General features: G+C 50.3%; 1 protein-coding gene across 1 annotated transcript in view; it reads right to left on the reverse strand.

Moving 5' to 3' along the window:
* SCD5 (stearoyl-CoA desaturase 5) overlaps positions 1-18,465 on the reverse strand; it is a 31,311-nt gene extending 12,846 nt beyond the window's left edge. The window contains exon 1 of the mRNA XM_087737523.1: positions 18,250-18,465. Coding sequence (XP_087593649.1) covers positions 18,250-18,409 — 160 coding nt within the window. The 5' untranslated portion in view covers positions 18,410-18,465. The remainder of the gene's footprint in view (positions 1-18,249) is intronic.
* Positions 18,466-24,120: the final 5,655 nt, after the last annotated feature.

Below are 24,120 nucleotides of genomic sequence, written 5' to 3' on the forward strand. Positions count from 1 at the left end.
GGCTACAAATGGGAGGAGGATTGATCTGAAACATTTCTGCAGGAGTCCTGTTGCTGCATAGGTGGCCTTGAAGGCAGCATGTCTCCAGCCATCAACCATGAGCAGGCAAGCTCAGCTGTACTTCAGGACAGGGACTGACTGGTGGTGTGTCCCAGTAAAAGGAGAGGGATGCCTGTTTCACAGGGGGCAGCTGGCACGCCAGGCTCTCCCAATGGCTGCGGTCAGGAACAAGCTGGCTCTCGCCTGCGTGAGCGGCAGAAAGGCCAACCAAGAATGAGCGCCGGACTGAGGAAATACCCTCAGAGCCTCCAAGAAACATGCTGCCCTGATCAAATGGGGCTTTCCCAGGGCTTCCCTGGGCCATGATGTAATATACTGCTTTTCCTTCCCTCAACCAGTGCTGCAGGGCTGGCAGGAGCACAGCTTGGGAGAGGGCTGTGTTGGTGGAGGAGGCTGTCAGCAGCCATTGATGATGGATGTGAAGGAAGAACAGCAAGCTGGCAGCATCCTCACCTCCCCAAGATACCCAGCTATGAGGCCAAGAGGCATTTCGACAGTGCTGTCTTCACCGGGAGGCCAAGCTGGCCCCAGCACTGACTGCACAGAGAGGGCTGCTTGTGAAACAAGAGGTGCTTGATGGATAAGGAAGATGGAGCTAGAAAAGGGCTAGGTGAGGACTCACTAGTCACAAGCCCGAGGATGGAGCACACAGAGTTGCCAGGCAAGCAGGGCCAGTGTCTAAGAGAGCCAGGGGATGGGAGGCCCACCAACAGTACAGCAGCCTGAGCAGGAGCTCTGAAGCCACCTGACAAAAAGTTGTGTCATGCTAATACCAAAGTAAAAGAAAAAAGAGAAAAAAAAAAAAAAGTGGAATGAGGACTTCAAGAGGAAAAAAATGAAAAAGCAAAAGCTAACACAGCAGAAAAAGCTGTCTGGAGAGACCTGGGATGAGAGGGGAAACAGTGCAGCCAATGAACCGATCTGTGAGAGACAGCGGATTTAAGGCTGGTATTTCTCGTGTTGTGAAAAGCAAGCTAGAGCTGTGCAGCTCACAGTTTCATACTAAAGCCAGAGGGAGAGAAGGAAGATCCTTTCAAGCCATTTTCTGATCGGTTATTCAGTTTTGCCTCACTCATGGACTGAAGGCAGCACGGAACGTCTGCTTCACTGAGCCGCTGGCAGGGAGCCATCTGCCTGGCACGGAGCTAAAGTGTGCCACTGGGCTGGGAACGCATCCCAGCGCTGACTCCATGGCTCTGCGGTCTGCCTTCTTACGTCCGCAGTAGGGTTCTCCTGCCACACGCAGACCCAAAAGCAGCTCCCAATTACCATGTTCAGTGTGAGAGTTCAGATCTACTCTGTTAATGCAGATACCCATGTTATTAGGCACGTGTCATCCTCACATACCTCTGCACCTTCTAGATACTGTGGCATTGCATGGCAAAGAGCTCCACAGGTCTGCAGGATCCTCTTGGGCCTTTACTTCTGCTACTGTAAAATTGTTCCTTTTGAGAATTTACTCAGAACAAGAGCTGAATTATCTTCCCTAGCCCCTAGGATGGTGTGGGAATGCTGTGTGCCATGCCTGCTGCTCCCCAGAGCAATAGCTAGCTTGGCCTGGACAGGTGGCGGAGCCCCAGGTTTAGATAGTTTCAGAGGATTTCAGCTGGCTATGGTTTGCTTTGAATCGCTGTCTGCTCAAAGCAATGATTACAGGAGCTTTAGCTTTGGTCAAGCCCACTTTTCTCCCATTTATCTGAACATGCTGGCTTCAGGGCAATTCCCTAGAAACATAGCCTCTGGACCTCCTTTTACAGTAATGGTCACAGACATGCCCGCAGTCATCCTCAGCTATGCCCATCCAGGTGCCCATCTCAGCCAGAAGGGTGCCCACAGCTGTGCAGAAAGGCCCAGGAGGTAGCTCTGATCTCATCGCCCCACCGGCTGGATCCTTGAGCACAGGCAGCCAGGCTGCAGCACCAGCTACAGCACTCTGCCAGGGCCACAGCTCTACCCCCAACACATACAAAACAACTGTCCTCAGCCAACTAACTGCCAATGTAATATAATGGCTAACTGCCATCCCAATTAATACCCAAAACTCTGCAGGGAGGTTTAGGGCTTGCTGCAGGTCCAGGAGAAGCCTGAGACCTGGGTGCAAGCACCTGAAATAGCAGAGCCTGTGCCAAGAGCTCTGTGCTCCGCACAACTCAAACACCAAGCCCAGAGCTGCCTTTGACTGGACGGTAAACCAGTATCTGTTTCAAAGAAAGGTGATTTAATCGAGCAGAGCAGAGGTTTTAAGTGGGTTCCTCCTTGTTTCTCCCTACTCCTTCTCAAGACCTCAAGGCAGGATTACTCTCGAACACAGGAATTTTATTTCCTTCTTCCATCGTCTCTGACACCCCCCTGCAAGCTCTGCAATACACAAACTATGGGTTAAAGGAGTAAACTGGTGTGAAATGCCTCCACGGTCGAGTGGGGCCCCAACACATCACTCCCCTGGGCAGGTAGCACGCTCTCCCCCCTGGAGCCCTCCAGAAGCATAAGGTCTGACAGGAGCATTTCCAACCACAAGCTCACTCAATAAAGCACAGCATAAGCAAAACGCTTCTGAATGGGAGCAGTGGGAGAAGCATTTAAGAGGGAACAAAAGAGGAACAGGGGGAAGAGAAAACAAGTAAGCCTGTGCAAAAAGGACAAAAGAAAGAACCAGTGCAGGGGACAGGGACAGGATGCAAGAGAGACAAGATACACGGGGTTAAACTACTGTGCAAACGGGGAGCCAGCGGGTTGCTAGGCTTCCAAGTACACTGTGCCTGTGCACAGATGCTATTTATGGGAACACGCCAGAATCAATAGGCAGAAGATTTTTATTCAACATCCTTATTAATGACCTGAAACAAAGGCAAACAGCATATTAATTACAACTGCAGATGATGCTAAATTTGGAGCAGCAGTGAGAGAGCTAAGAAACACAAAAGGATCCATCCAGAAAGAGGGAAAGTAAGGCTGAAAATAAAGATCTGCCTGGATAGAAAAACCAAAGTAATGTAGTTCAGGGGGCAATAACTGCAGACAGGGATCTGCAACAAGGATGAGATGCTTGGGGCAGTGAGAGCCTGCAAGGAGGATCACCAACAGCTCATAAAATATTCTCAGCATGCAATATGATAAGGCAGCAAGACATCAGTGTGATTTTGAACAGCAGGCACAGAGGTATCATCTCACTGTCAGAGAGAAGCAATGAAAACTACACCAGGCAAATCGTTTAAAAATGGGATGGGATGGGAGATCAACAGCATAAAACACTGGAGCCATCTTTTTCAGAACAGCTCATTATCCCCATGGGTGGATTTCCAGAAAACCTTTACTACACACAGTGCCAAACTCTTCTGAAAACCTGAGTGTCCAGGGGACTGACCTCTTACGAAGATATGGGGAGATATTGCCACAGTCTGTAGCTACTTCACAGGCATCAGGAAATCATCCTCTGCTCTAAGTGGTTGCTTAAATTGGAGCAGATTTCTCCCCCCAAAAATTTCAACTCTGTTGTATGCTGAATATCAAAATTTGAACCTCTTCTATTTCTGAAACCTGGGACCACATTAGAAACATGATATGTATTTACTGTTTGTGAATGCAGAAGATTCCAGATTGCTTTTGACTTTTACCTGGTTATAAAAAAAAAAAAAAAAAAAAAAAAAGAAATCAACCAAAACAAGAAGTTCAAGTACTGGGTTCACTCTGCACATCTGAACAGACAATGCTGGCTCCTGAAAGAGATGACTAGACATCCTTCTTAGGCACAGATTACAAGGACACACTGTCAGATAGCAGCTATCTGCATGTTACCAATGTCAAACATAACCTAGTTACATGGAGCAAATCGCAATTATCTCTGAGGGACAAAACACCAGACATAAAAATAGTAGTGGTGAAACAAAATCAATTGTGCATTCACAATGGTGCTACTGTCAATACATAAAACATCTTTAACATACAGAATAATGTCACACGACTGCTCCCATGGGGTGGCGACACGCAGAGCCTGGCACCGACTCAGACCCAGTGCCTGCAGTCCCTGCCTGTGCAGAGGTGGCACGGAGAGGAGGGATAGCAAGGCCAAGAGCAGGGAAGGGAATCAGCCCTTGCCAGTCCCACTGCTGGCATCTCTCTCATATGTGGCTAAAAACCTCAGAGTCCCTTGCAGAAGTAAGGAATTTAGACACTACATTCAACCATAGCAAGATGACTACTTTGAACCAGACACAAGCCTCGAGAGCCATCATCCTCGCAGTTTGGTCTAGGTAGGTTGTGCCAAACACAGATCCCACCACAGCTCCATTTTCCAAATAGACTTTGGGACTAGGCAAGTTTTGTGAACATTTGAGCTTTTTTGCATGTTACAAAATGCAACAAATATTTTTCTGGTCCTGATGGAGCAAATCACTGACTTGGTTTTAAGCCAAGTGATTACAAATGTTAGGTCATCCAGCATGGGGATGTACTACATCAAGTGCCGGGAAGCAGGGCAGGAACTCCCAGACCACCTCTGTCTCACCAGTACCAATGATGGGGAAAAACATGTGGGGGAAAGTGCTGGCCACTCCAAACAAGACAGATGACATGCCTTACAACATCAGAACAGTGGCTCACCTAGCCCAATACTTTTTCCCAACAGGGATAAGAGGAGTTGCTCTTCAGAGAATACAAAAGAAAAAAAAAAGGGGAAAAAAAACTTAAAAAGGGGAAAAAAGACAACACAGCCCAGTTACTGTTGCACTAGCAGTGCCTGCACACTGATGGACTTCAAGATGTGACATTTTGCAGAGAGTACGTGGAAAGTAATAACCAAGGCTGGAGGCTGTCCCAGAGGTGTTATCACATTTGCTCGTACCAGGAGGGTGACAGATCTTGGATCCAGATAGGCACCAAGGGTGAGGGCCTTGGTTTTATGTCTCATTCTGAGGACATCAGTCCCATTTACTCCTGTGCTGGTGCAAAGCCCAGTGCAGAGAGCTCAGAAGAAGCTGCATGAGCATCGCTCTTTCCTAGGAATGGCCACTACCACTGACAGCTATAGCCCTAACAGATTGTGGCAGCTGCTGTTCCCATGGCCTTAAGTCAGCAGGTAGGGGACCCCCAGCTGGGTCTGCCAGACCTCTCTTCAGACTGCCGAGTGCTTCCTCCGTCTTTCCACAGCATCCCACTCAGCAGGGGCTCTGGCAGACGGGAAGATCACAAGCCAGCAAAGAAAGCCAGGAGCACCGACAATGAAACATGGACCAGAAAAACATCCAGTGCACTCATTGTGGTGAGAAACAGGGTAGGAAAAATCTGCATACTCCAACCACAAAAACACACACTGTTTGAACCTCTTGTCCCTCTGATTTCTGGTTGTGGCTGCCTTTCTTCCAAGCTCTGTGTCACAGCCTCTGCCCACAGCCGCTTCCTGCCAGTCCCCTCATGCAAAGCCCCACTGACAACCAACCTGCAACGCTATTTTTTTATCTGCTCAGGGAGCTGTTCCTTGAGTGGTGTCTTCAGCTTTCAGTTGCTATTGTGGAAAACTTAGCTCCCCTACTGTCATCATTTTGAGGACAGCTTCAGAAGCATACAGCACCCTGGTTCTGCTGGAGGTCTCATGGCTGGGTGATGACATTCCCAATTTTGTTTAGCCTACAAGATCTGATGGGTTCCCAGCCCCAGGTGGGAGTGCTTAAAGTTACATTCAGCAAAGTCTTATGCATTTTTGTACACACACTGTGTCTCTAGCAATTCAAGGATCAGGAGGCAAGATCCCATGGATGCAGGACAGAGTAATTTCTTAAGACTACATGAATTCTAGTGATGTTAATGGCCAAGAAAGCACATCTTTTGCTTGGGGAAGAAAAATCAACAAACATAAGGGCTGCGCTTCACCTGTAGACATCCGTTACCTTTTCAACAATAGGGCAGCTGAAAAAAACTGACCTTAAAAATGCAACAACTGACCTGTTGCGTGATGAAGACGTCTTGTGACATGACACCGTTTGGTGGAAATACTCTCTCCACAGCTATAGTAGCCAGCAAAGTCTCAGGCAAACCTCTGTGTGACAACACCTGGCAAGAAATTTTCATCTCGGCACAGGCCATTTTTTTTCATCCCTGTATATAACGGGATACCACAACTTGACTTATTTGTATAACTAAAGATTAAAAATAACAGGGATGGACATGCAACATTTGTCCATTTCCACACCAGCATTTTAACTCTGCTTATTCAGCCAGATCAAAATTGCTTGCTAGGGAGTTGTAATAACCAAACGCATAAAACCCAAGGTCTTCCATCAGGCTACAAGGGAGAAATAGAAACAGTGAGTTGCTCAAGCACAAAGAGAGCATCGCAAAGCTGACTGATTGTCATAAATATGTAACACTTCTGTATCTTACAGTTAGGATTTTTTCCTTTTTTAATTACATTATATCTGCATATCCTGCATCTGCCTTCCCTTCCTCACTTGTGGGTTTTTGCTGTTATTCAGTGACAGATTTAGGACTAATGAACCACACCAGCTAATCTGACCAAACCAGGGAAAGCACTTCTAGTAGTGTTGAGTGGTACCTAACTCCACTCCCACTGAAATTCAGGGCACCACTGCCATCCATTTCAGTAGCTGCCCCCTGCTTGGCCTCTTCTGAACACCTCAGAGATCCTCCACTTCACTATGCACACAGACAGCAGAAGATGTGTGCAGAATCTCCTGATTCTGTGCAGAATTTCCTGATTCAACATCAGGGCTCAGACCAGAAATGCAGCCAATAATTTCATGGTGCCTGGTACCACAATGCTTTTTTGCGCTATCATTAGATAACACCAAGTTTTCAGATATATTTTCTTAAAATGCCGTGTCTGCCCTCAGAAAGGAAAGTTTTCCTATGCCAAATTAGACCAACACTTGGTCTACCCAAGCACCTCATTTAAAAACGCTGGTTGATGTCACGCACTGCATTGGTGGGAGGGCCAGGGTCAACATGCAGCATTATTAGATCTAGATTAGATATCAAGTCTCCAGTACACATCTCTACTTCTGTCACTCTCCAGGGCAACCTTGGAGATCTCTTCCTCCACAGCGGAGAGATGTGAAGAGCAGTAACAGCACTTAATCCATGTCATCCTACCACAAAAGCCTCATTTCCTGACCTGGAACTACACTTACTAAGGAGGGAGAAATTTTCCACCTTAGTCCCTAAAATGCTGCCAAGAAGAAATGTTGAATTAGTGCTCTGGCCCTGGGGTCTCTGGGAAGGAAACACTTCTCTGCTAGCAGATGGAGTCAACTGGCCAACCCACTGTTCACTGAGCCCTGCTAACTATCAAAGGCTGGCATCAAAAGCACCTTGGGCGGGATTCAAACTAGCAACTGAGAGTTAAAAAGCACCAGCGTGCAGCAGCACCAATTCCCTGAGCTGCCCACCATACAGTGAATGCCAGCTCTCATGGGGAGCTGTGCATTCCTGTAAAGACCAAATGTGTGAAATCTCAGGCCAGAAGCGGGTTCATCTAAAATTAGATCTACACATTCTCTGAGCTACTCTAAATTGAACCAAGAGAGAAAGAGATAAGAGGAAGCCCATCAAAGGCAAAGGGGAAGTGGCATTTTAGAGCCGCAGAGAAGATGAGTTCAGACGAGGCCCTTCTCCTGCCCCTCTGTACCACGGTGGAGGAGCTTCAGGAGAAGCCATCTGTCGCATCCTCTTGGCCCTGCCATCACCAGCTCACGAAATCCAGACTGTCTCTGCCTGGATGCACATGTCTGTGTATGCATTTTCAGGAACATTCCCCAGAGCCAGTCCTTTTGGCTGAGTATACAAAAGACTTTATTCCGGTTGGAATAGCAGAAACGTTCACATTGACAACTGCAGCCAATGTGACATAAATAAAGCCAACAGAGCAATGGAAATCGCAGCTGACAGCAAGTATTCTAGTGAATGCTAAAATTCCCCTAGGAAGCAAATATAGATTCCCTGAACTCACCAGCAACTGAAGATTGCCTTAAGATGCTGAACAGTTCATATGTATTTTTAGATCAAAAGAGAAGGCTGGAAGATGCTCCGGTTTCTGTGAAATTTTTAATGCTTTTGTGTAGCCTCTCTCAGCTCAACTGAATCCTGTGTCATCACAAAACCATGGGCAGATTTTACTTCTCTCCCAGTTACCTCACTGCTGTCCTCAATCTGCATGCTGGCTAGGGCTCTGGTGGTTAAGTGCTCTACAAACGCCAAGAAAGAATTAATGCCAATTTTGTCTCTTTTTTTTCAAGGACAGAGCAAAAAAATAGCATGGTTAAGCCTTCAGCACAACACTCCAGAGCCCTGCATTCAGCAGGCAGCTCTGCCTCAAGGAAGGAGGATTAGTTATTTAGCACCCCTGCCCATCACCAGCCAAAGCTTGCTCTGTACACAGCTGGGTGCATGGCAGGGGAATGGTTTCATCCTGCCGCTCATGCTGTGCATGCTGGCAAGACCACCCAAAGCACAGAGCCAGGGAACAGCAGCTTCTTGGCTATTAGGAACAAAGATGTGGCGTGCTACATACTTGTGATCTGGGCAAACTGAAAGCTTCTGCCTTTTACAATCTCTAGGCACGGGGCACAGGAAAAGAGCGGGGCTTAGCAGGGAGCTATCCCCTTCTGAACTGCTGGGCCTCCAGGAATGATTCCCTGGGGAGGCAGCAGCACCTTTATCCCAGCTCCCCGCTGAACGGGATCCACTGCACAGGACAGATCCTGCTCTGACCTGGTGCACTCCCAGGCTAGCCGGTGGCTGCCAAAGCAGAGGTCTGATGCTTTTGACTTCTCAGGACTTCAGACTCTGGCTGATGTTGCCATCCCTCTGTATCACTGCATCTTGCCCAGATGCTTTGTGCCTGCTTCACTTGTGTGCTGTCAGCTCCTACACCTTTTCCTCCCCTTTCCAAAACCAAACAGAGCTTGGAGAAAAACCTGTTGCAAAAAATGGCCTCTCCCAGTTTTCTCTCCTTCTGGCAGTTTGAGCGTCAGAGCTCAGCTTGCAAGCGCTACACTTCATTCAAATTAGAAGGCACAAGCCTCTTGCATCCAGCCGAACATGTAGCAGGCAGGTCAGTTACCCAGAACCATCAGGTTAGAGGATGGTGCCAGGGGAGAGAAGGACATCTTTGTCTCTAGCGCAGCAGGCAGGCTGATGCTGTCAGCTCTCTGGAGGCACTCACTGGATGACTGCTCACCATACTCCCCGAATGACTGCTCACTGCGCCCCTCCAGTCCAAACAGCCTCAGCCCAGCCCAGCTCTGCTCCTGCAGTGAGCTCTGGCACAGGGAGAAGACCCGCATACCGGGTCTCTGCCTCCACCTACCCAGCAAGATGTTTTTCATATTTCTGCTGTGTATACACTGCATAAGGAGGCCAGCTTTCACCTGCCTGCTGAATAGCGGCCAGGCAGTTTTTGGCCAACTCAAGCACACAAGTATATCCCTCTGCATCAAAGGTAGGAGCCAAAGCCAGCAGAAACAAGGAGATCCTTGCTATGGCTCCTGCAAGGAGGTCTGGCCACACTTGCACGCCTGCCTCACTGCAGCCAAGTCCAACCAACTACAGCAGGGGAAGGAGCAGCTCAGAATGAAAATTATCATCTATGACCACCACTACAACTGATTGCTTCAGTTGACTATAAAGGTCCTATTTTCCCCACCTACAGACAAATGCATTCTGGAAAGAAGTTATAACCTCATGGTGCTGGCCAAAAAAATTATTAAAAGGCAAACCCCCTTTTTATACCCTCAATCCCCCCTCAATCAAATAAAATACAGAGTTTCTGGCATTTTCATAAGATATGCTGCCATTTCCAACTTGCACTGTTACCCAACACCCACACATTTCCCTTCTCCAGTGTTTCCCATCAGGACCCACTTTTGGCACCCTGCCCAAGCACTTCTCTACATGAGCTGCAGCCCTTCTGCATCCCAACTCCTCCCCCTCCATTCATGAAGAACGAAATAAGCCTCAAACACCTTGTCTCACCCTGGCCTCCAGCTTCTTTCCAAGCTCTCGCGTGTCCAGGAGGGCACAGCGAGGTTGTATGTGCACCCCAGCTCTGGACTGCAGCAACTGCTGGTTAGAGCAGCGCAACCCCCTTCCAGACACCTTCTCCCTTGCTTCTGAAATGCCACCTAAGGGCCTGGGCAGAAGTCCCTCTATAGATCCAGCTGTGTGGCCATGATAGGAGACATCCTGTGAACTACTCCAGATGCAGAGGGCAGGGTACAAGCAGCAACCCCTTCCACTGACACAGTGGGATCCCACGGGCACAGAAGACATTACAGTGAGCCTGGGTTGGGGAGGATATGAAACACTCAAAAATACAAAGTCAGTCAAAGAACGAGCCAAAGAGCCAGGCAAAGAAAGAGTCCAGTCAAGAAGAGCTCCTCCATTTGCCAAGGCCAGATTATTTTATTCTGAGCCACTCAGAACATCATCCGAGAAGCCAGTGGCCAAAAACATATTGAGAAAGATCCCCATTTCAGTCTCCCTCCAGAAATCCCCAGCCTTCTGATGCTGAGGTCCCTGCACATGAGGGATGGCACACAGAGTCGTGATGTCAGCATCTGACAAACAGCCCTCCCCTCTCTTTCATATCAGCCTTGCTTTACTTAGCACATTAACTGTTTATGTTTCAGCTCTCCCGTGGCGCATCACGTTTTATTGTTAGCCTACATGGTAAAAATAAAATCTGATTGCAAGAAATTGCTTGGCTTCAATTATAACATCAGTGTTAATTACAAGTGCAACTGTAATTGCAGGGAGGGAAGGCAGAGTGGCAGTGATGAGGATGCATACTAAATTCTGGTGGGCAAGGTGACATTTTGTAGCCCAGCCCTCCCAGGAAAGCAAGCACAACACTTTTGCCTCCTTGACAGCAGTTGCAGCAATCCCAGACAAGCAGGTCTGCATGGCTCACACTGCTCTGCCTGGTGGCATCTCCTGGAGAAGAGGCATCTGATCTGCTCCCAGCCCCTCAAGACTTCCTCTGATGCTGACACAACTCTGGCCAATGCATTCCCTCTACTTGGAGCAAAGTCCGTCCCCAACTCATCCATGGAAACTCCTCCGAGACCGTATACTGCCATCCCCACCTCCACATGTAACCAAAGACAAAAAGCTAGAGCCACAAATTTCTGTTGCTTTCCGAGAGCCTGGCTGCACCAGCTCAGGAGCTAGCAGGCCAGGGCTGGAGGAGGCATCTCACGCTTCTGCGGCCCTTGGCTGGGCTTCTGTGCGTTTGATGCAGCCAGCTCTGGGCGTGCCAACAAACCTCCCCTGCTCTTTCCTTCACGGGGCTGCTTCAAAGGGATGCCTCTCCCAATCCCCCAATGTCAGGGGGCAGCCCGGAAGCCAACAATCCCTGTCAAATTCAGTAGGAGTAGAGGCAGGGATTTCCACCTTCGCTGGATCCAGTTCTCATCACTGTCCTCATCGGACAGGTCAAAGGGAAAGAGTATTTGATGTTGTTTTGGTTTGCCTGGAGCACAGCTCAGAGCAGCTAAGGGCCCAGCAGTGCTTTGTGCCACGTGAACATCCCGGTGTCTAAACACAAACAGCTTCACTACTTACTCACCCATTCATGCTGCCCAACTGCAAGAACTCGTTAGGAGCACCTTGAACCCACCTCCTGAGAACCACAGGACCAAAGGGCCACCACAGGCACCCAGGGCTCAGCACGCACATGCTCTGCGCCCACACAGACATTAGATTTTTTTTCTCCATTCCTTTATCATGTTCACGGTGACCACGTGACATGCAGCACACAAAACAGAGGGAAACAAAACCAAGCACCACCAATGCACTGGGGATGAAATCAAGACGGGGAACTAAAATGTGTACTTACAGTTGAACATGTTCACAGACAAGGCCTTACGGAATCATCTCCAGCAACGGTCAAAACAAGAGAGGAGTGAATGCTAGGGAAGGGAGAACACCTGATGGGCAGGAGTGTCCTCTACAGTAGTGGGATCTGGAACAGGCCCAGGACCACTCTCATGTCTGTGCATTGCTAGGTGGAGGACATGTTCCTCAGCTCTACAGTAGACACACAGCTCAGACCGTTCCCAGATAAGAAAGGCTAGAGAACAGCACGTTATAGCCATCCCCCGCTCCAGGGCACTTGTCATTTTAAGGAGAGAAGTACTCTTTGAGAAAAGATTCTGTTCCCATCAGAGATGATGGCAGTTCAGCTCTTGATGCTAGGTGGGAAGGAACAAGCTGAGAACTTGACTATTAAGAGAGACAGCTATAAAACAATGCTTTCAAATAGGGTAGGGGAGGAGAAGCCAGTCCAAACCTCAGAGATGCAATTCGCATTCTGAAGGGCCACCTCTTCTCCACTCATCTAGTGGACCAGCTGCTGTCTTGAATTGCTGAAAGCATGGTGGAGCTAGGGGCTGACAGACAAGGATGGCCTCCTGTATGCCACAGAAACCTCCCAGAGCTGCTCACTGCTCACAGCCAGGACCGTTCCGTAAGCCAGCAGACAGAAGATCTCTCCTTGGAGTAAGGCGAGGTAAGGTCCTTCTGTTCATTAAGCCCCTCCCGCCAAGGTGGCCGCAGACATCTCCACAGAGGTATCTAAGAGGAAAGCATTCGCTACCTGTTTCCTGACCCAAAACCTTGCCTACAGAAATCACCTCAGCATAACCACTTTGCAGGACCCAGAGGGTGCTCCTGCTAGAGCGGCAGCAGGGGTGACAATAAGAGAGGTTTTAATCAAATGTCTCCATTTCACATCTGTGAAACAGGGACAATATTTCCACTCTCCTTCATCTGCAGAGGTCTCAGAGGTAGAGTGGAACTTCCTTGGAGCTAGGATTTTTTATTTACAACCGTCTGTGCAGTTTCTAACACAGTGCATAGAAATGGTTAATGACTAAAACCAGTTAATAAGCAAAAAAGCCAGTAGATGGCACTCAAGAATATGCAAGACTTCCGAAATGTGCAAGACCAATAAAACTTGCATCTGCAGTGCACAACAGCAACATGTGTCTCATTACATAGACACGCTACCAGAAAGGCTGGGAAAGAGGTGACCATCTCGGTGGTGCCCTCCAGGCACCACAGTAACCCAAAGTGCTAAGACCACAATTGCTTTCATCTCTCTTATCGAAGGGATCCAGGCAGCAGGATTTGGATCCAGACCCATGCCCAGGAGCAGCTTGCGTTTTGGCGGGGATGCAGTTGGGCAGCACCGCCACTCCGTCTGCGCTCTCAGACGGCCAGCACTCCAGCGCAGGGGAAAGCTGTGGGTAAGCATGGCACAGGGCCCACCATGGCTGAACGTGATCAATCTGGCATTCTCAAGAGCACAAAAGCGTCTCCTAAACACTGCTAAAATAACAGCAACAAGCCTCCCCCTCCCATATGAGGGCCATCAGAGCAAGGCCATCCTCCTCCTCGATCCCAGGCTCTGGCAACGCATATCAGCGTGTGAACCGACATCCGCTCAGCTATCAGGCAGCTCTGTGAAACACATCCAGATGACACAGGGTTTGTGGGTGGCCATTCTTGTGCCAGTTTTTAAAGTTGTTAGCACTAGTAATGCTCGGCAGCCTGAAAGAAAAGGTTTTAAAGCAGGTAAACAGCTTAATCGTTTGTGGGGGTTTTCTATTTCCTATAATGCATTTGGCTACTTTAAGTGCTTCCTCACAAGCCCCCTATGAAGGCTAAAAAGCACCTTTTTCCAAACAAAAATCTGAGACCCTTACACATCACGGGATCCCCCAGAATGGAGTCTTTAAGAAAAAGAAGCTATCATGAGCCCATCAAAAAAACCTATTAGCAGTGGAAACATTGGGCCCTGCAGTGAAACATGCTGGTAATTTTCTCTGTACAGGGATTTCAGAGGTTTTTGCTTTGCTTTCCTAGCCCAAACAGATAACCTCACTGCGACTGCAACAGGATGGAGCTGGCTGGAGCAAAGAGGTTCCTGGTTAAGAAGCACCATTTAATGGCACGCTACAAACTTAGGGGAAGAACAGCACAGTTTCCTACCAAGTGGGCTGTGGAAGGAGGTACAGCATGTCCAGCCCAAAAGAGGCCACTGGCAAACCGCAACCACATCCACAGCCCCAGCTGGCCACAAGGACCCCTTTGCATGAGTTCATTCCTGGGGAACCTGCATGCCTGGCCCAGCCAGCAGACCCACCAATGCCACTCCCTGCTTTCTGGCCCCACTAACAGCAAGGTGCACCCACCCTGCTTTGGTTCCCGATGCGAGTCTGCAGAGAATTGCAATCCCTCCCCTTCAAACCCCTCTACGAGGGGTGCTGAGCACCAGGAGCCCAAAGCCCTGCAAAAGCAGGTGGACAGAGAGAGACCTGAAGGGGAAGGTCCAGGTACTAGCTCCCTGGCACCTGGGCTGCACTATCCTCTGGGCTTTGCAGTCAGTGAACCTTGCCAAACCTGCCAGCTGTGCCCAACAAGCCTGCTGGTGGGACTGGGGGCAGACAAGACTCGAGGCACGTTTTCTAAACAGTTCCCACCCCTTTCCAAGGCTGGAAACCTGGAGTGCAGGGATGCCCCAAAGCAGCAGCTGTCAGCTACAAAACAGCATGGACGCACAGAGCAAAGCACCAAGAGGAAGGAGGGACCATGTATTGCAAGCTGGCTGGCTCTGGATCAGGAGGGAAAGAGGAAGGCAACAGGGTCTTCTCTGCACACCCTTGCACCAACCACAAGTCAGGTTGGAAAAGAGCAAAGTGAGAGGGCTCCCAGTGAGCGCGGTCGGGCTGGCAGAGCGGGGGACATTTCAAAGGCACGGTGCCGGCAGGATCTGCCTGGATGGCTACATGGCTGTCCCACGGGCACAGCCCAGGGCTGCTCGATGCCTCACACATATCATCTGCTGCCTCTTGGGTTAAGGCAGTTCCCAGCTTATGGAAAATTTTGACATGATTAATTTTATTGTTTTTGTTCAGCTTGGACTGAAACCAAATTCCACGGAGGCACTGGGATAGCCCTGAAAGCCTATGTTTTAACTAGTTTATCTGTACATCCCTTGAAAGGTAACCCAATTCCCACTGCGCCCTGGGCGAGGTGGCTGCACCACCCAGAACGCTGTTTGGGATCCCTTGTGCAACCTTGGCTCCATGCGGGAAGCTGTAACACTGGCCTCAAGGTGTTACTGCGGGAGGCGATGGGAATGGGGAAGCACAGATAATCCTGAGTAAACAACCAGCAGAGCCTTCGCTTGGCAGCATTTTTCCATTGTCTATTATGTACAGCTGGACAAATGTCAATAAACTACTAATGGAAATGACTCCTGCTGAGCAGGCAGTTTGGCTTGAACAGCTGTTTTCTAGGTGGCACAGTGGCGTTTCAGCTCCACTTAGCAAGCGGTGGTGAATCAGGAATTACCAACTGCCTTCCGCGTCAGGAAGGAAGAAAGCAAACCCTGCACAGAGGGAGGGAAGCACCCGGTCTGCCCCAGCCAAGAGTCCACAGAGATGTGGGTGTCTTGCGGGAGGAGAAAGTAAAAAGCCAAGCAGGCACTGGCGAGTCATGGGAAGCTGCCTGCTTCCTGCCAGACACCACGGAGGTCATACCCAGCACTGGTGAGCCACTCTCCACACACTTACTCCTGCAGCTTATCCATGGGAGAGCAGTGGTGGGGAGCATGGGACAGAGCAATGTATGGGCTTGCATAAGATCACTGAGAAGCCTCCCAAGTCCCAGGCAAGCTTGAGAAGAAAAAGAAAACCATGGATGGATGCAACAAGGGCTGCAGCTTCTCCATCCGCACCCTTCAGTGTACGCACATCTCTGCACTACCCGACACTACGCCAGCTCTTCTCTGAAGGCAGTCTCACAGATGGTCTGCACCAGGAAGGAGATGTGGAGAACTGGGGAGGGCAAGGGACACATGTGGTCAACACTTCTTCCTTGCAACACAACTTCACTGCTTGGCTCCTTCCAGACTGAAGAAAGGTGGGTTTGTTAAGCAACAGCAACCCTGCTTTTGTCTGCCCTGAGAGAGACTCTCAGAGGGACCTGAGACACAAGTCTCTAGCATGACAGCAAGCTACTTTTGGCTGACATACTCTGCAGGAGATCCTGTATTTTCACCTTGCCCACCACCTCTGATGGGGGCACACCCCCCAGCAGCCAGCTGCGAGAGTGGCACACGGTGTCCAGCTGGCCAGGACAGCTGGAGCCAATGCACCCGCTCCCTGCTGCGGAGCCCCTGTAAAAACCTCCAGGCAAATGCCTGTAAAAACTCTGTGGTCTGCTTTAGGGTGGCTGTTAAAAATAACGATGTTGAGAAATGGGAGGCTCTCACTTTCAGAAAGAAAGACATTAAGTTGGAAAGTCGTGGAGACCTGTTTATTATTTAGCATGTTTAATTTCAACTAGGAAAAAATACCTTGGTAGATGGAGGGCTGAAATTGGTAATTCAATCCTTCAGCTCCAGCCTCACGGAGTTTTGTAATTACAATACAGTGAAATCAGAGATGATTTCAACTTGTCTTCTTGGAAAGGCAAAACAGATAAAAAGAAAGCCCACCTGCCCGCATGCTATGGGACCTAAAAGGGTTGAAAGCAGACCACAGGCTGTGTGTTCTGGCCACGCAGCTCCCACAGGTTCTCCTTGTCTCCCCAACCACCAAGCTACGGCCAAGGTAAACTCTGAAATCAGCCTGAACATGACCAGGCATAGTGAGGGGAGAGGAGTAGCGCTCACAGGAGGAAACTAAGCAAAACACAACCACCCCTCAAACCTTTTCTGGTCACAAGCAAGCCAGTTAACAGTTTGTGCGAACCAGGCAGCCAGTCAAATGCCAGGTCCCCACCAGGGACTCAGAAACAATTTCCCAATTAAGAACTTGTCAGAGGATGGTAACTGATAGAAGGGTTCATTTCCCAACTGCAAACAGTAATCGTGGCTATTTCTAAGTGTTTAAGACAGACTGAATATCAAAAGCTGAACCAGTGAAAAAGAGATCTAGGAATGCCTCAAAGAGAAGAAATAAACTTGATTTCTAAAGCGTTTAGCTGGGGCTTTTTGAGAGTCACCTCAACAGTACTGACGGCAGCCTAACAACCCGAATTCCCTGTCTGTGAGTTCCTTGCAGCAGAGACCCTTCTTTCCTCTATTTGTATAAAAGAGTCCCGGGCCATTACATTCCCCATTCACTCAAAAGCTCCCCAAAGCAGGTCTTTTACCCAAGAAATTGCACCAGCTGTAAGCAGCATTCAAGTTTTCATCCTCTTGGCCACCCACATTTACATGACTTGATACACAATTCTGCCTGGTGAAGGATGATGCTGACATCCACCACCTATTGGTCTCACAAACCCTGAGAAACCTTGCACGACACTGCAGTGCTTCTATGTAGCTCTTCTCCCAGCATCGTCTTTTGTGGAGAAAAGAGGAGCTTCATGTAGGATGGAAGATGCTACATTTTGTATTCTCTTTCCCAAACCGAATCCTCGGCTTTTCACGGCTATCAAGACGATGGACACAGCAAGCCACCTCATCTCAGAAAGCACAGCTGGGCTTATTTTCTCCTTGCCAGCGCTTTACAGCCCCTCCTCGACTTTCAGATCTTCGCTAATGAGAAGATACATCACCTTCCCCAAGAGACAAAGGATGGGGTGCTTTTCTACTCCCAACTGGAGCACAAAGACGTGGGTGTTCATAAAGTAACAAGAGGAAGCAGCAAAGGAAAGACAAACGCGTTCTCTATCAGACTTTTAAACCGAAATATCAGCTGCTTGCCTCTTTTTTTTTTTTTTTTAACTAAAAAAACCGGATAAATGTAACCGGAGGGAGAGTGCCTCCTGTTTCTACAGCAACCGAGGGCCCGGTGCTGGCAATGGGATCGGCAATGGCATCTCGGGAGCGGCCGGGAGCAGGGGAACAAAAGCGGCGGAGCTGCGGGGCAGCGCGGGGGTGTCCGCCCCGCTCGGCGCTCGGCGCAGCGCCCGGCCCACGCCTGCCCGCGAACGCGCGCGACTCGCCACGCCGAAGGCAGCGAAGCGACTGCACGAATAAACGGGGGATAAATACACCGAAAACAAGACGCGGCTTGCTCCCCCACCGCCGGCCCGGAGGACCCGCGGGGGCGCCCTCCGCCCCGAGCCGGGCGGGGGCCGCGCCGGGGTCCCGGCCGCCGGGAAGCCGCCCCCCCGCCCCACCTGTGGCGCAGCCCAGCCCCGCGCCGCCCCCGCACTCACCCCAGAGGAGGGTGAGGAGCTGCGCCCGCGGCACCAGGCTGAGCGCGTAGACGGCGCCCAGGTGCAGCAGCCCCATCAGCACCACGTTGCGCCAGACGATGGCCTGCCCGCAGCCCGCCGTGCCCGCCTCGCCGCTCGCCGCCCGCCGGGACCCGGCCATCTCGCCGGCGGGGCGCTAGGGGCGGCGGCCCCCGCGCAGCGCGGCCGGGGAGCGGCTAGGGGCGGCCGGGCCGCGCCGCCGCATCTGTTGCTGCCGCCGCCTCCATGGAGCTCCCGCGCCGCCGGCTGCGCCCCACACCGCGGCGGGGGACGGGCGGGGGGGCGGCCGCCGGCCCTGCATAGCGACAGCCAATGGCGGCCGCGGACCGCCCCCCCCGCCCCGCCCCCGACGCCGGCGGCGCCCCAACGGCGGCGGGTCGCTGCCGGCGGCGCCGGCCCCCAGCCGGCCCCCGCGGGGTCGGGCCCCAGCCGGCCAAGGCAGAGCGGGGATGGCGGCGGGCCTCAGCCGGGCTCCGCGCTGGATGGCCGGGGACACAGGCCTCCGTCCGCCCTGCCTGCGCCTCTTCGGGCGGCTGCCCTTGAGGAGCGGCGGGCACCCCTCCTGCCGTCTGCCTGAGAGAGTGAGGAGGCGAACGCTCCCCGAGAGAGACGGGTTGCGAATACGTTTAATATTGGAAGCCCGTGAAACCGGAGTAAAAGATGCCGCTGGTGCTGAGGTGGAGCAGATAGTCAGGAGCTCGTTAATAAAGTTTATCTGACTGGGAGTAACGAGGCGGGCGTTGAAAACAAACAAAAAAAAAGACTGAGCTTTTTCTCAGCAGTGCATACCCCAGTGAAGAGTGTGCCGCACTTTTTGTTTACTCCGTCCCACCACAGATGGGAGCGTTCAGATGTTTCCCTGCGATGCTGCTCCCCCCACGCCGCCGCGGCCTCCCGCGGCCAGCTGCTGCGGGAGAGGAGGGACCCGGCATCAACCGGTGCGCGGGGGTTGTTAATGGCGGGTTCACCCGTCTCAGAAGGGTGACCCAGATACGCGGAGGAGCGGCAGGCAGGAAGTAGTTCACTGTTACTAGTGAGGCGCTTCACCTGCTGCAGAGCAGGGAGCATCCTGCACAAGCAGCATATGGAGGGTTTTAAGTCATTAGGTGGGAACCAGGTGGTAAGTCTGGATGAAACGTTTGCCCATGATCCATTTTCATAGAATCATAGAATTGTCAAGATTGGAAAAGACCCTTAAATCATCGAGTCCAACCGTTAACCTATCACTGCCGAATCCATCACTATACCATGTCCTCGAGCACCACACCTATCCGTTCTTTAAATACCTCCAGGGATGGAGACTCAACCATTTCCCTGGGCAGCCTGGTCCAATGCTTGACCACCCTCTCGGTGAAGAAGTTTTTCCTAACATCTAACCTAAACCTCCCCTGATGCAGTTTGAGGCTGTTTCCTCTCGTTCTATCACTCGTTATTAGGGAGAAGAGGCTGACCCCCACCTCGCTACAACCTCCTTTCAGGTAGTTGTAGAGAGCAGTAAGGTCTCCCCTCAGCCTCCTCTTCTCCAGGCTAAACAACCCCAGCTCCCTCAGCTGCTCCTCATAAGACTTGTGCTCCAGACCCTTCCCCAGCTTCATTGCCCTTCTCTGGACACGCTCCAGCACCTCCATGTCCTTCTTGTAGTGAGGGGCAAATTTTGTTTAGTTTTGAATGTTTCTGGGAGGGCAGGAGGGAAGGACAGAGTGGCACAAGGAGGACTCCATCCTTTAATCACTTTTCCATCTCTCAGTGTCCAAGAGCAGGAAGAAGCCCCCATCCCTTACACACCGGCTGCTCCCCAGCTGCTGCTGGGCGCACTGCACCGTGGGTGACCCTTGGGCTTACAGGAGCAAACTGCACAGCCCCAGCCCACCTCCGCACACCACGGCTCGCACAGGTATGCTGTCCTGAGTGTTTAATGGAGGAAGGTCAGGGCTCAGGGCGAGTGAAACTGGAGTGCTACCAGGCAGCAAGGAAATGACGGAGACCAGTGAGCACCTCTCTTTGGAAAGGCAGGATGAAAGCACTTGTCCTGACCTGGCTTCTGCAGGCTATTAAAGCATGGCACGGGATAGATGTTAGCCTTGTACGCTCACACAGACACAAGTGGCACTGAAACCTAGCAGCTGCCTTCCATGAACATTCCTGCCACCCTGGCAAGAGGCAAACACACGTGGAAACTGCTTTATGAGATTTCCAACTAATTTGAGTTACTGATGAATGCATCCGTGAAGGCTCCCTCTGCCACCAGTGTACATGAGTGCGCTGTTACCTTTGCACACAATACTGTAAGTTTCATATCCGACTCTCATCTCCAGTTCATAGCAGCTTGTTTACACAGTAGCCAACACAGCATGGAAAGCAGGTGAACAAAGATGACATGACAAATGCTCTGTTGTGGCCAGATGTCCTCTGGGTGCAGGGAGTGCTGATGGTTCGGGTGACACTGTTGGGTATCTTCTGTGAAGGAAAAGGCCTCATGCCCCTCTCCTAGCAAAGCCGGTCACATGCAGAGAAAGCTGTCAAGTGCAGCAGCAAAATTGGAAGGGGGTCACTGTCCTGTACCCAGCCTACCTGGGACCAAAGGGGTCCCTACTGCTCACGGAGTTGCTGGTCCCGGTGGAGGAGCAGATGAAGCCCAAGCCAGACCAAAGTCACCCCTTTGAGAGTGTCGCTGCACAGTGTCATTCCTCATGAGTGAAGCCCATCACTGTTCCTCTGACCCCAGAAATCACTGCTCAGGCAGCAGCACTTCACTGACAGCGTCAGCATTTGTCCCAGGATCACTGCAGTGGCTGTGGGCGGCAGCATATTTTGGAACGTGATGCTGTGAAAACATCTCCTTGCTTCTAAAAAGCTACCTGGCTACATAGATTGTGATGCCAGGACTACAGACCACAGACAGAGATCTGGACTGCTGGGCTAAGATCTTGCTGGTACTCAGACATGCAAAGAAAAGACTTTGCAAATCTGACTCCTGTTTCCCTGGTAAAAAAATAGTATTGCAAAACATTCAGTGAGCCAGAATCACCTAGAGAAGAAACCTGAGGAGCTACAACCAAAATAGCAACAAATGCAAAAGGAGATTTTCTCAGTAAACACTTTAGGGTTCGTATTTTTAAAAGTGAAGGATGTGCAAGTCTGAAAAAAAAATGCCTGAGTGTAGTTTAGAAATCTGGAAACTGCTTAGTTTTGTCTGCTGTACTTAATGGTGAAGGTGTAATGACTGCAGACACACTGGAAATGAGAAGTCAAGGCAGCGTTTGGAGAGAAAGGTTACAGCCTCCTTCTCCTCTGCACATCTTGCCTTTGCTGGCAATTCCATCTGTCATGTGTGTCCGTCTGCTCGCTGAGTTTGGCCTCCTCTACTGCAATAATGCCTTTTCTGTGCAGGTGAAAGATGCATCTCACATTTAGCTGTGGTCCGGGTGACCTGTATGTAGTCCTTGGTGCTATCTTATGAGCTAACTAACATCGAATAAGTCTCGCTGTTGTCTGTCTGAGCACAGCTCTTGCTCAGATCTCACTGATGGGTGAGAGGAGTGGACTACGGGCTTAAATCCACTTGCAGGCAGCACACAAGTGTGTAATTCCCTCTGGGACAGAGCGTGCCTTTCTGAACCTGGCTGAAATGCTCCACCAGGTTGCTTAACAGATAGGCACAGGCTTCGAGTATTGCTTCGGCGCACCTTGCAAGTGAATGCACATCCTCTTGCAGCCTTGCCAGCGAGAGAGGACTCGTCCATCAGCTGCACTGAGGTGAGAAATGCTGCCCATGACATGAATCTGTGAATATTGCACTGGCAAATTCCTACCACTGATGGTGAGAAGCATCTCTGTGCCGCAAAGACGCTTCTGTCTTGCTGGGAGGGAGAAGGTTACAGGTTACTCTCCACCAACACAACTGTGCGTCAGATAATCAATGCAAGAACAAAGGACAAAGACCTAAATCTTGTGAGGCTTCCTGTTCCAGTTGAAAACATCATGGACTTGCAGGGATCCAGTGCTGCTGCTTAAGTTAGGTACTGCCCCACAGAGAAAGCGTTTTTATTTCTCACTTTGCAGAGGGTAGCACAGGAGGATCCACTTAAACCTGCGGCTGGCCTCTGCCTGTTGTACTGTGCACTGCGTGGCAGTGCACCGGTGGGCAGCAGCGGCTGTCAGGGTGATGCCTATCCCACCAAAAAAAAACCTTCCTGCCAAATAACACGAGACCTAGAAGCTCTTTCCCTTACTGAGGTGAGTTAGGCTGGGATGGTACTCTCAAGCTGAGGCTGCAAAGGGCTTGAAAGGCTTTGCAATGTCTTAGACAAAGAGTTTTACAATTCTTTATTATCACAAAGGTTTAAGAAACATAGCAAAACCTGAACTCTAACATTGCATAGCTCCAGAATTTACTTGTCCTTCCTTACTTACTTGACCTGAAAGTGTTACCCCTTTTGGCCTTTAGAAAGCCACACACAGGAGTTCAGAGGGAGCCTCTCACCAGAGTTTGAGAGTGGCATGGGAGGGGGAGGCAGGCAGAGACTGGCTCACCTCCACCCCAGATGACTCCCAGCACAGCACTGGCCTCGACTCCTGATGGGCGATTACTAGGGACACCCGCCTGGACCTGGGGGGAGAGCGGCTTTATGAGTGATATTGGTACAAAGCACATTAGTCTGCTGTGCTAATTAATTACTAACTACACCTCCTGAGGCAAGTGAATCAGCAGAGAGTATATAATTAAACCGAGGATTGTTTTTGATATATTTTAACATTCTTCTAGAATTCTCCACCTGAAAGAAAGAAAAGAGGGCGGTGATGATGAAAGGTAGCGAACAGTTCATGAGAACACAGTGAGTATCATTTTAATGCTACTACTGCCTGCTACCATCGCGTTTCAGTGCAGAGCTATTTAAAATCTTGAGAAGAGTGGCCTTTTTTTTCTTTTTCTCTTGCCATGAAAAAAGAATGACCCCAAAGCATTGTTCAAATGAAGGCCATAAGTGTTAAAGAAGGAAACAAAGCCTAAAATGTCAGAGGGACAAGAAATATGTGCTCAATGTTTATGTATTGAAGTGCTTTTCGTGGATCTGGCAAAGAAGTTGAGCAACAGGTTCTCAAGAAGTCTCCCTTGTGCTGTCCAGCAGGCACAGACTTACTGGTGAGGTCAGCTGCCGTTGCCTTTTTAGGGTGCTCCTTAATAAAACCTCTCTTAATTAGACTCTCTTCTGGCTAACTTGCAGCTCTAAAGCTCATAGGAATTTTAATCGGTTTAGCCTCTTTTGAGTGAGGGTTGCATTAAATGTAACCATACATCCTGCCTGGCCATTTGGTGATGTATCTGTCTGATCTGCAGGACCAGCAGAGGAAATATGGGAATGACCAACTCAGCATGCAGTGAATCAAGGCTGGGAGATTACCCTTCGCTTCCCTGTTTAAGACTGGACACGTTGAAACTGTTCCTGGTATCAGTACATTATTTATTACACTCTTCAGTATACTCTGACAGCGGCCTTGGCTCTGGTTCAAGGCTGAGCGACTCAGCTCAGCACCAGGCACCCCAACAGGACGCTCAGCATCCCCTGCAGGGGAGGCAGAATCAGTCAGTGGCAGACGTTTGGCCATACAAGCCTGTTTTTCTCTTTAGCTTTGAGCCATGCCTGGCTTTATGCATGCTACCCTGTCTTTGCAATGGATGCTTAATGCAGCTCAGAACAGTGAGCCCTTATGGGTGCAGAGCCACGTGGGATCGCAGATATGGTGGGGGGAACAAGGGAGGGAAATATCTGATCCAGGGACTCCTTTTTTTCCCCTCTCAGGCCTAACAGTCTCCATCCAGGCTGACGACAC

This window comes from Nipponia nippon, unplaced genomic scaffold (assembly GCF_047370975.1).
Source record: "Nipponia nippon isolate SJK-2023a ecotype South Korea unplaced genomic scaffold, ASM4737097v1 scaffold_6, whole genome shotgun sequence".
In the NCBI taxonomy this organism is placed as follows: Eukaryota; Metazoa; Chordata; class Aves; order Pelecaniformes; family Threskiornithidae; genus Nipponia; species Nipponia nippon.